Source organism: Mandrillus leucophaeus, unplaced genomic scaffold, assembly GCF_000951045.1.
Source record: "Mandrillus leucophaeus isolate KB7577 unplaced genomic scaffold, Mleu.le_1.0 Scaffold979, whole genome shotgun sequence".
In the NCBI taxonomy this organism is placed as follows: Eukaryota; Metazoa; Chordata; class Mammalia; order Primates; family Cercopithecidae; genus Mandrillus; species Mandrillus leucophaeus.
In genome coordinates this window covers 418,881-430,415 of record NW_012110685.1, presented here as the reverse complement: position 1 = coordinate 430,415, position 11,535 = coordinate 418,881, and the positions used below count along the sequence as shown (strand labels likewise).

Sequence of the window (11,535 nt, the reverse complement as noted above, 5' to 3'; positions counted from 1 at the left end):
GTCTCAAGAAACCCTCCAATTCCAGGTAGGCCTGGGCAGTTGGCTGCCTTAGAGAGAATATCTATTTGTGGGGTTCATACAGTGAAAAATAAAATAAAGGTATGATAGCTAAACACCTGTTATACAGCAGGTATTTAATAAATGGTAATTATCAACATCATTATGTTCACTAACAGTCCCTGGGAGTAATTTAAAGATCTTGAGGAAATTCAGTCATTTCAGTTTATTTGCATTTGCATACAGCCTTGAGAGAACATAGTAATTCATTCGCTCAAAAAATTGTTGAACACAAACGATGCCAGGCATTATGATATGTGCTGACCATTTCAGTGAACAGGACACCAACAGAGCTTACATTGTACTTAGGAGAGGCAGACAGTTATGTAGCAAGCCAGGCAGGCTGGGGGTTCTCTTGTAGAAAGGGGGTTCAAGGAAGGCTTCTGTGAGGAGCTGAAATTGAAAGAATTAGACAGAACCAGTGTGAGTAGCAGGAGAAAGGCAAGTGTGAAGGACTGAGTCAAAGGTGGGCTTGAGGCATTTGAAGAGGACAGGTGGCCAGCAGGGCGTGAAAGGGAGAATGCTGTGGGAAGAGCATGGAGAGGGAGGTGGCGTCCAGAGTGTGCAGGGCCTTTGAGACCAAATAAGGAATTTGCCTGCTTGCTCCATGACACATTCATCTCTCCATTCAGTCTGGATGAGAGAAGGGAAGTCCTAACCAAGCACATTTGCCACAGCCTGAATCCCACCTGAACCACTCAACTGTGCCTAGGCTTTGCTTGGCCCTTGGGAAAAGGTGGATTTTTCTCAAAACCAACGCCCACTTGGTTGCATCTTTCCAACCTTTCCGATCTGGGTTGGACATTCATGCACCAGGCTGTTCTCATAGGCCTTGGTGTCTCTGCGCGTGATCTGGAAGCCAGAAAGGTTAAGAGTGCTCCAGATTTGTCCCGTTAATTATGTAAATACAAAGGTCCCTAAAGAGGCCTTAGCAGTGAAGCAGCCCTTGCTGTGAGAACTGCCCTGAGGAGATATGGGCATCTCCAATCTTCAGGACAGGAGAGGCAGGAGGGGAAGCTCCACTGCCAGCCAAGGAAACCATCAGGGATCTGTAGATCTGCATGTGCTGTGCAGTTACCTGGTCCAAGTGGCGTATGTGCATTCTCAGCCCCACAGGACTGCACAGTGCTTAATAAAGCTTCCTAATTTGGATTTAATAGGATATCCACTGTGTGCTAAAAACAGCAAATTGCTATTTATTAATGACATAATTATTAAAACTCAACACCTGGGCAGTGGAAGCTGAACCAAGAGTAGGGAAGTTCCTCAGAATACTGTTTTAATAATTATCTTATTTAATTATTTACACGTTTGAATTAAAATTCAATAAGAGCCAGATTAAACATTAACATAATGTATTAAACGTGGAACTCTATCAAAACAGCATGGCTCCCTTGGCTTCTGTCTTTCTTCCTAAATGTATCCTAACCACTCCTTGGTCTTTCTGTTTCTGTAATTGGTATATTTTCTAGATTCAGCTCTCAGAAGCCAGGAGGCACCACATACATGCCTGTGGGGAAAAGCAGATGACCTTTTCAAAGGACTCAACCACTCTTAGCAGGTCTAATTTACTATTGGCACATCAGTTCTCACCCCTCTGCTCTTTACCTTTCATGTGGATTCTCAAACTGGGATCTTGCCCAGACCGCCGATCCTCTGATTCCAACTGCTAACGTAATAGTAATATTCTTCCTGGATGTCCCTTATCATCTCACCATCAGCAAGTCTAAGACAGAATTAATCACACTATTGTTCTCCCCAAAACTAGTTCCCCCTGGAAGGTCTAGGATCTCCCTGTGCAGCCATCCAGATGCTACTGAACAGAATGGCATTCCTGCTTGACCCCATCTCCCTGGTCGTCCTCCTAGCAAGCATTTGTGCATTTCTTCTGGGCATTGCTCTCCAATCCATCCCTTGCTTTTCATCTTTTCGGAGCCAACAGTTTAATCCAGGCTTTGAACATCACTGTCTATTGATTTCTGTGACTCCAGTTTCTGTCTATTTTACTCCATCTGACACAGTGTTAACAGATTCTTTTCTTCAAAATAATTTTTTTTTAAATTACAATATTCTTTAAAAAAAATTCAAATGCTTGCCACTGCCTGTAGGATAGAGCTAAAATCTAGGCACTAGGCATTCAGGCACTTCCATCGTATGGCTCTCGTTCACTTCATGATCTTCTATCCCATTTTTCATTGATTCTGTCAAAATTTATGGACTGTCCATTCTGTGTTGACACTGCATATATGTGTTTGCCAAGCACATACAATATTAAAACTCAGTCATTGAGCACTTCACATTGCCAGGAACTGTTCTCAATGCATTTCATAAGTTACTCCTATGTCTTTGAAAGAGTCTTTATGAGGTTCAGACAATTATTAGCCCCATTTTATAAATGTGGAGAGCAAGACACGGGCAGGTAAAGTAACTTGGCCAAAGTTGCCCAGTTAGAACACAGTAAAGCCGGATCTCAGCCCTGCTCTGCGCTGCCTCTTGTAGTCAGTAGACATTGTACTTCCTCAGTTCATGGATTTCTGCCTTCCTGTCTGTGCCCATGCAATTCTGTCCCATTTGAAACAGCTTCGCTTTTTCTGCCTAGATGCCTGTTTCTCATTCATTGATACCTAAAATAAACTCCAATTTGAGGTGAAGCCATCTCTGACACTCTCACTAGCTGTTATCCTCCCTCCTAGTAACTCATAGCACTTAAAGTTTGTACTGTTCATTCACATTCAATCATACACAATTTTCTAACATATTTTGCCTTATTATTCAACTCTCTGGAATGTTTATATGCCTAGTTTCCCGAAACATTGTAAGTTCATAGGGGGCCAGGCAAATTGGTATGTGTCCGCGTGTTCTTCATATACCTAGCACACCATTGTGTAACAGTAGGTGTTCACAAAATGTTCATTGAATGACTTTTGGCCCAGCCTCTAAAGCAAGGGTCTCCAAACCTCAGGCCATGCATTGGTAATGCTCTGTTGCCTGTTAGGAACCAGGCCGCACAGCAGGAGGTGAGCGGCTGGTGGCTGAGTGAGTGAAGCCTTCTTTTGTATTTACAGCCACTCCCCATTGCTGGTAATACTGCCTGAGCTCTGCCTCCTGTCAGATCAGTGGCAGCATTGATAGGAGCATGAACCCTTATTGTGAACTGCCCGTGCGAGGGATCTAGGTTGTGCACTCCTTGTGAAAATCTAATGCCTGATGATCTGTCACTATCTCCCATCACCCCCAGATGGGACCCTCTAGTTGCAGGAAAACAAGCTCAGGGTTTCCACTGATTCTACATTATGGTGAGTTGTATAATTATTTCATTATATATTGCAATATTACAATGTAATAATAATAGAAATACCATTGTATTATATACCATAATAAATGTAATGTGCTTGAATCATCCTGAAACCATTCCTTCCCCCATCCCCAGTTCATGGAAAAAATTATCTTCCATGAAACCTGTCCCTGGTGCCAACAAGGTTGGGGACTATACCTCTAAAGTAGACTTCTTCCATTAACAATTATGCCTGGCCATAAAATGTCTTACTAATAGTGCTTGCCTTATATTGTCTCCTTTGCCTAGGATATCTTTCCTCCTTTTCTCTCCAGATATGATTAATTTTTACTTACTCCTGGGGCTTAACTTAGGTATCACATATCTAAAAAGCCTCTTGTGACATCCATGTCAAGGTTGGCTTAGATGTCTATCCTCTGTGTCCCCATAACACCTGATTCACCATTCTGTGTCACCATACATTAGAATATTAAGCTTCTGCATCTGTTTTTATATCTTGAGCCTGTGAACTCCTTGAGGAAAAGTATGGTATCTTACTTAGTTTATGTCTTTAGTGCTTGGCACAGTGCTGGTGTATGGAAAGTGATCAATGAATATTGAAGAAGGAGTGAATGAATGAAAATAAGCAAAACAATCTTAGTATGTTTCTAACAGTCTGAATGATGAGAAGTCGGATACAGAATGTATCCATGGAAACAATATAAAAATACAAGTAGCCCTATCTCACACTTGGTCAGAAGCTTCCTTATGAGGATGGCTTAACTAAAACCACAGTGCACCCTAATCAATTCAATGTAGTCTTGAATTGTACTGACAATGAGAAGTTGCCACCTAGAATATCATATTTTGACTCCCATAGCATCTTAGGCATATGCCAATTTGGTTTTGATCATTGGGATTGCTTCCCTGGTCAAACCACCTCATCTCTATGCCATGAATGGTCTGTCTTACTCACCCACGGGCAGTTTGCCTCCTTCAAACTGTATTCTTAGGCAGAATTTAAAGGACAGCAAGCACTTCTCCAACTTCTACCTCATGAGTTGGATAGTTTCCAATTATTAGTGGGGGGAGACAATTCTAGATGATTCTTCCAAGCATGAGGTGCAATTGTCTTATTTAATATACTTACTGCACTGACAGCTCTGGCCCAAACCACCTTCTATCCTACTTGGGGACTGTCCATTGTTCTCTAGTGTATGATTAGCAGATTAGCTATCATGTAGGAAGCCAGGAAAATGAACTCACAGTAAGCCCTTCCAAAGCAAGAGTAATTCATTACCCGGCCTGATTTCCACTTAAAATGTACTTTAAGTACACTTCCAACTACAAACCCTAAATCACCCTGTGTTCACAAAGTCCATCATTTTTTATTTTATTGCATGGCGTTGGCGTGACATAATCCCTTGCAGAGCTTCTCGGAGTGCTTTACAGATCAATAAATTACTTACCTGCACAGTTGAAGCAGTGTCTGCAAGGCCAGCACAGACATTCTGCAGGCAGCCTGTCCTCCAGGAAGCAAGCAAGGCTGTGCAGGTGCCAAAAGTGAGCAGGGGCAGGGCCCAGCAGATGTATGGATTGGTGTTGGGGGGTGGAGGGGGAGGTGGCTGGTGTGTGAGATGCGAATGCTCTAGTTAAAACTCTGTGAATAAAACACATCAAAGTGTCTATTTTTGCAATGATCAGTTTAAATGATTCCAGAACTAAGAGAATTTAGAAGTTTGTACCCTTCAGGCAGTCAGCAAATCAAATGCTCAGTCATTAACTCATCAATTACCTTTCTGTCCTGGAAGGCTCGATGTAGCTTTTAAAATGACACAACCATAAATTGCAATGTTATGGCTTAAAAGTCCCAGATTATAGAGCTAGCGTTCTGTCTCCTCCAACCCTTGTCCATGTCCGCTCTCCATTATTTCTGTCCCACCAAATGCTTATGGGAGTGCAATTAAATGTGTGTGTGTGCGTGTGTGCGCGTGCGCGCGTGTGTGGAGACACACACACTGCCTCTCTATCTGAAGCTCAATGAGGATGGAAATCTAAAAATGATTAACTGGTGCTTACTCTGTATAACATCCCCTAGTTAGGACAGCAAAAACTTAAAAAGTTTAGTGAGGATCTTGTTTAACATCTTCTATTAATGTAATTTATAGTATAAAAGGAAAGGTGGGGCACATGTTACATAAGAGTTTACTTTAAATGCCATACAGGGGACACTACAGTGCTGTGGAATCCCCAGGAAGGAGAGGTCATATCCTCTTGAGGATCACCTGGACAGCCTTATCAAAGGGGTGGTAATTCTCTCAGACCTTGAACAATGTTAACAGATGTGGATAGGCACAGAGAAGGGTGTGAGCACTGAAGTCAGCAACAAGGGCATGGGGATAAGGAGACAGCTCAGTGCAGCACAGATAAGTACAGCACATGCTTATTAATGATGAACGTTTCAGTTGGGTGGATGCAGGACATACATGGAAGGTAACACTGGAGGAGACAAGGGGAAGAAGGCTAAGATATCTTTATAATACCCCGTTTTCATGAAGGAAAAGATCCAACACAACTAGGAATGAGTGAGTAATGGTTCAAGTAGAGGAAAGACCAGCATTAAAATTTGCAAACCCATCTGATTTGAGTGTGAGGGCGCCACCCTGACCTCGCAACAAGCAATAAAGTCATCGCGCAGCTTCCCTGGGATCTCCAGCAGGCCAGGTCACATTGTAAGCCAGGTGGATGGTGTGCTCTAGAATTGCACAGCATGGTGGCTCTGAGGAGTACTTATTCAAGGCAAGAATATAACATGAAGAAACAGAAGAGTGCTGGATGGAGGGGACACTTAACTTGCCAAGAACTAAGAAGTCAAAACCAGCATCAGTAGGATTGAAAGAATATCTGCCAATGACCCAGCTCTGAGGTTATTATGGACATGTTGCATGCAAGTTGGGAAGGTGGTTCCCTTGAATAACCATTATGACTCAATTCTGTAAATATTTGTTGAGCTCTTAGTGTGGATACAAATATAAGTAACACATCGTTCAGGTCATCAGAAAGCTCATGGCCTAGTGGGTGATGCTAAGCACATAACCATAGCTTAGTGAAATAAGTGTCTAGAATTGGAGTTTGGAAGCTCAATAAATGACATCTTTACTCCATTCACTTGAATGCTAAAACTCATAAGACAGATAAGTAGACACATGGAACCAAATATCACATGTTTATTAGTAGTAAAGCCGAGACTGGAGAATTAGGCCCGGATGTGCAGCAACGATGAGGTTCCATGACTGGACCCCAGAAAGAAACAGGCACACACATGCAATGGCTGGATGTTCCGCAGGCCCTATCCAGTCCTTGTGCATCGCTGCACGAGAGAGAGAGAGAGAGAGAGAGAGAGAGAGAGAGAGAGAGAGAAGTTGTGGCTAACTGAGGTTTTATTCGATTCCCCACCAGGTGTATAGAATGTGCTCTGGGCACATGGATGAAGAAGCAGCAATTTGAGGTGTCCAAAAGGGCAGAGAAGTGTAGAGGGTAGGGAAAGTTTCAACAAAGAAAGTGGCATTTGCTTTGGGCCTTAAGGATGGCTGAGAGTGCACTTTGGGAGGCTGAGGCTGGTGAATTTTTTGAGCTCAGGAGTTTGAGACCAGTCTGGGCACATGGCAAAACCTTGTCTCTATAAAAAAAAATAAAAATTAAACAGGAATGGTGGCACATGCCTGCAGTCCCAGCTGCTTGGACTGAGGTGGGATTGCTTGAGCAGGGGAGGTCGAGGCTTCAGTGAGCCATATTTGTACCACTGCACTCCAGCCTGGGTGACAAAGTAGGACCCTGTCTCAAAATAAAAATAAAAATGAGGATGGTTGGGAGTTGTCCAGGAAGGATATAAGGAACAATATGGACCCAAATCCTTACTGCCCAGACAGGGCATGATGTTCTGGGGACAACAAGGGAGTCAGCACAGGTGGGATCAGTGGGGATGGCCATGGAAATATAGGCTAGTGCTTGATTCTGCATGGCCTCATGCCTAGAAGGAGTCGAGCTATGACCAGGTGGCCACGGGGAGCCATTGGAGCTGTTTAGACAGAGATGTGATATGGTCAGAATTGCATTCTTTCAAGACGTCGCTGAATTCAGTGTGGAGGATGGCTCGTGGATATGTGTTGGAGGTGGGTGGGGGTGAGTAGATACAGGAAGAGGGTGGAGGCTAGGAGAATAGCTATTGCAGTGTTGCAGTAGAATTTATTCCCATTCGGACTCCCTGACTTTGTGTTTAAATAAAAGGAAATCAAAGCTAAATTCAAGGTAAGACTTTTTTTTGATATTTAATGTAATTCCTCTAATTTCTCATCATTAACTTACGATAGTCCATATATTTTACTTTCTGGGCTGTTCTGCCAACTACCATGTGAAGACAACTAAGAAATGTTTCAGCAGGATTTTTATTTTCATTCTGTCTTGTCTCCACAGTATCTCCCAAAATTGTAGAGATTTCTTCAGATATCTCCATTAATGAAGGAAACAATATCAGCCTCACCTGCATAGCAACGGGTAGACCAGAGCCTACAGTTACTTGGAGACACATCTCCCCCAAAGGTAAGAGAACAGTTTGGTGCATTGCATCAGGAGGATAAATGGGGGAATTTGGGGCCCTTGGTAGGAGGTTATGGGTGCTGATACCTCCTCCAAAGGAGACTACATTTTTGATGGCTTGATGGTAATATACTCATGGCTCTGCAGAGAATACTGATGTTCTCTGCAAAACAGGCATATCCTCTAAGATCTCAGAATTCATACCTCAGTATCTCTCCAGTCCCTTGGAAATTAATCCCTGTTGTCTCTGGGTGAAATGGTGGTAGGTGTTCTGGGTGGACGTTACATGTTGTTTGATGATGGAACGAAGCTTTAGTGGCAGTTGTTCAGCTGGTTGTTTTAAAAGAGAGAAAACACATAATGATGGGTGGGCTTTAAATGGCCACATTCCTAAAAGGAGACTGTCCAAGTCTGTGCCTCTGCAGCCTTGCCAAAAATCTGCTCACGAGCTGTTTTTGTGGTTTTGTTGTTGTTTTACTCTGATTGATCCTAGAGAACAAATATAACTTAATATGTGACTAAATTGCAAAAATTTACTTTATCTGAAGCTCAGATGTTATGTAGACCAAAGTGTTGTTTTGTGCTTTCATGGATTGAACATTAAAACCTTTAGAATTTGAGACAAGATGTCATTTATTATTAAGCTAGCTCTTATTTGGAAATAAAAAAGATAAAAATATTTCATTCTTAAATATTTATGGAGTGCTTGCAATAGTCCAGCCTCTCTTCCAGGCACTGGGGGTTACAGCAATAAGCCAAAGAGGTGAAGTTTTCACTCTCATGAGCTCACATTCTCATGAGACAGATGATAAAAAAAAGAGTATGCAATATAACAGGTGGTATTAAGGGTGAGAAAATAGAACAGGATGTGTTGACAGAATGACAAGAGCTTTCTTCAGAGAAGGGCTCTGAAAAGAAGATATTTGTGCAGAGAGATGAATAGTGGTCCTTAATTGTGTTGCTTATTGCTGATTAATGTGAAATGTGTGTATGTGATTATGTATGTATATATATGCAGGTGTGCACAGATGGATGAAAGTGTGTGATTGGCATGAAAACGCATATTAGGGGCTGCTTTTGGCCTCAACTGCCATGGAAGGGAAAAGTGGGAAACAGAGTTGGGCAAGTTGGAAGCTGGCTTGTGATGCAGTGCAGTGGGACATCTCGGCTGAGCCTACGGAGAGCTCTGAAGCTAGGATTGCCCTTCAGAAGGTTCCCTTATTGAGGTGATGGAGCTAGTCCTCTACACTGGCACAGCAGTCCCAATATAGGCTGATCCCCAAACAGGTGTGACTGTGGGCCAGGCGTCTCTCTTCACATGAGACGCAGGGGGCGGACCACCAAGGGCCATCCACCAGCAGCAGGTCCTTCTGTGAGGCTCCCGAAGGTGGCTGTGCATGACAGTGTCCACTATACTTCAACATTTTAATAAATCAGAGTAAGACTATGAAAGGGCCCCAAATACCAAATTCCAGACAGTGACAGTTGGCCCTGATGAACGTTCTCAGAGAAGGCGTGACATTTGCAGTTGTGTGTGGCCTGAATTCCTGGGAGCTGTCCTGGGCCACCATTCTTGACACTGTCACTGTGAACAAGGGGTCTGTGAAAGCTATTCACATGTCTGCCAATCTCTCCATTTGAAATGACCTCACATGTGGACTGGCCCAAAACCGGGGAGGAAGCTTCAGTTGTGCATGAGATCATTAGTGATGGAGAACGGCCCTGGGCCCTTCTGAAGGAGAGACCATTCAGACAGATGCACGCTAAGTCTGCAGTGTGCACCATTCATCACAGCCTGATGTGAGTCCCAGTGCTAGCGGATGCCAGCCCAGTCTGTGCCTTTGGAGTCTGCAGAACATTCATTATCAGGGTAGGCTTCCTGTGCCTGATGTCAAGAGGCTCTGTCTACTGTTTGATGTCTCTTCTCATTCCCTCCTCCGGCCAGTTCTTTGTCCTTTTCTGGGTGTTTCTTCCCCTGCTTCTCCTGCATGCACCTGCTTTTTGTCCTGCCATTTTATACCCATAACTTCCCTATAAGTTATTTTTGTTGTTGTTCTTTGCTTTGGCTTTCTCTTGCAGCCTCTGAAATGTTTCTGCTTTGATTTCATTCTTTTCCACATTCTCTCTCCCCTCCTTGCAATTGTTTGTTGTCTTCCCCTCTGACGTTTGGGCCTCTTGGGTTTGCCTGGCTGATGTTCACAAGGCTGTGTGGTAGTCTTTTGTCTCCCCTTTTGTGGCCATGGAACAGATTCATTTCCCCAGGGAACTTTTGCCTGAGCCTGAGCCAGGTGTCCCATTTTACTGAGGTTTTAGCTGCTATGGAAACAGAAGATGGATCAAGGAAAGAGAAGCAGGACAATCAGAATCTACCTGTGGATTAATTTACATGAACAGCAATTTCCGGATCTCAGGTCCAGTTTAGCTATCCCAGATTCAAACTGATGAGACATGCCAAGCAATAACAAATCACCTCGGAACTCACCAGGGTGCCATTTCCCAGTGACTGATTATTTGGTGATCAGAGATGTCACTGGACTGCTCCCAATATGAACCGAAGCTGGAGACCCTCAGCAGTCAGGCCTTCATCTTTCCCCAGTAGTATTTCCTCAAGGAGGCTTATGCTAAATAAACCAGGATAGGCTTGGCGTTCCTTGGAGAAGAAGATGTGCACCTTAGCAGAGGCTCCAAAGAAAGAGTTCTGTTGTCATCTTTTATGTCATTCTTCGAGGGTAGATCACATTTCCATCAAGATCTTTCTTACATGCAAACCTGCCAAATCACTGGATGAAGAGCTGATCAGGGCTAAGCTCTTTCCACAACCCTGATGACTTCATTGCATTTTTTCTCTCCAGACTGATTTGTTTGTTCTGTACATGTCTTAAAAGTCCTTTTTTCCTTCATTATCACTCATGTGGTGTTGCTTGCGATAAACTTATATAAATCTCTTTAGATTGTGTATGTCTAGTCTTGACTACCATGTGGAAAGGAGTACAGAAATGTTAAGGACATTTTTAGACATGGCTCATGCACTTTGATATAGGGCAGCTTAGGAGTGACCATCAGGTGGAAAAGGAGATGCAGGGCCCTGTGTAGTATTTTATATCAGATGGAGAAAATGTCAGTTGTCCATGTCCAGTACAGAGAGGGAGGTAGGGCCTACAAAGCCACCTCTTGGCACTTTCATTGATTGTTTGAAATAATTTCCATATATTATCACTGGCAGTATGCCTTTGTAGTTCCCTTCCTGAATTTGTCAGAATTCAAAGAGGAAGTGCACTAACTTTTTTTTTTTATTAATTATAATTATACTTTAAGTTCTAGGGTTACATGTGCACAATGTGCAGGTTTGTTACATATGTATACATGTGCCATGTTAGTGTGCTACACCCATTAACTCGTCATTTACATTAGGTATATCTCCTAGTGCTATCCATCCCCCCTCCTCCCCCTCCCCACAATAGGCCCCGGTGTGTGATGTTCCCCTTCCTGTGTCCAAGTGATCTCATTGTTCAACTCCCACCAATGAGTGAGAACATGTGGTGTTTGGTTTTCTGTTCTTGCGATAGTTTGCTGAGAATGATGGTTTCCAGCTGCATCCATGTCCCTAC

The 11,535-nt window shown here is 43.2% G+C and overlaps 1 protein-coding gene across 5 annotated transcripts in view; it reads left to right on the top strand.

Moving 5' to 3' along the window:
• The window catches only part of NTM (neurotrimin), a 718,324-nt gene that overhangs the window by 580,181 nt on the left and 126,608 nt on the right, over nucleotides 1-11,535 (top strand). For all 5 annotated transcript variants that reach the window (XM_011970822.1, XM_011970825.1, XM_011970824.1 and 2 more), the window contains one exon: nucleotides 7,805-7,930. In XM_011970822.1, coding sequence (XP_011826212.1) covers nucleotides 7,805-7,930 — 126 coding nt within the window. The remainder of the gene's footprint in view (nucleotides 1-7,804; nucleotides 7,931-11,535) is intronic.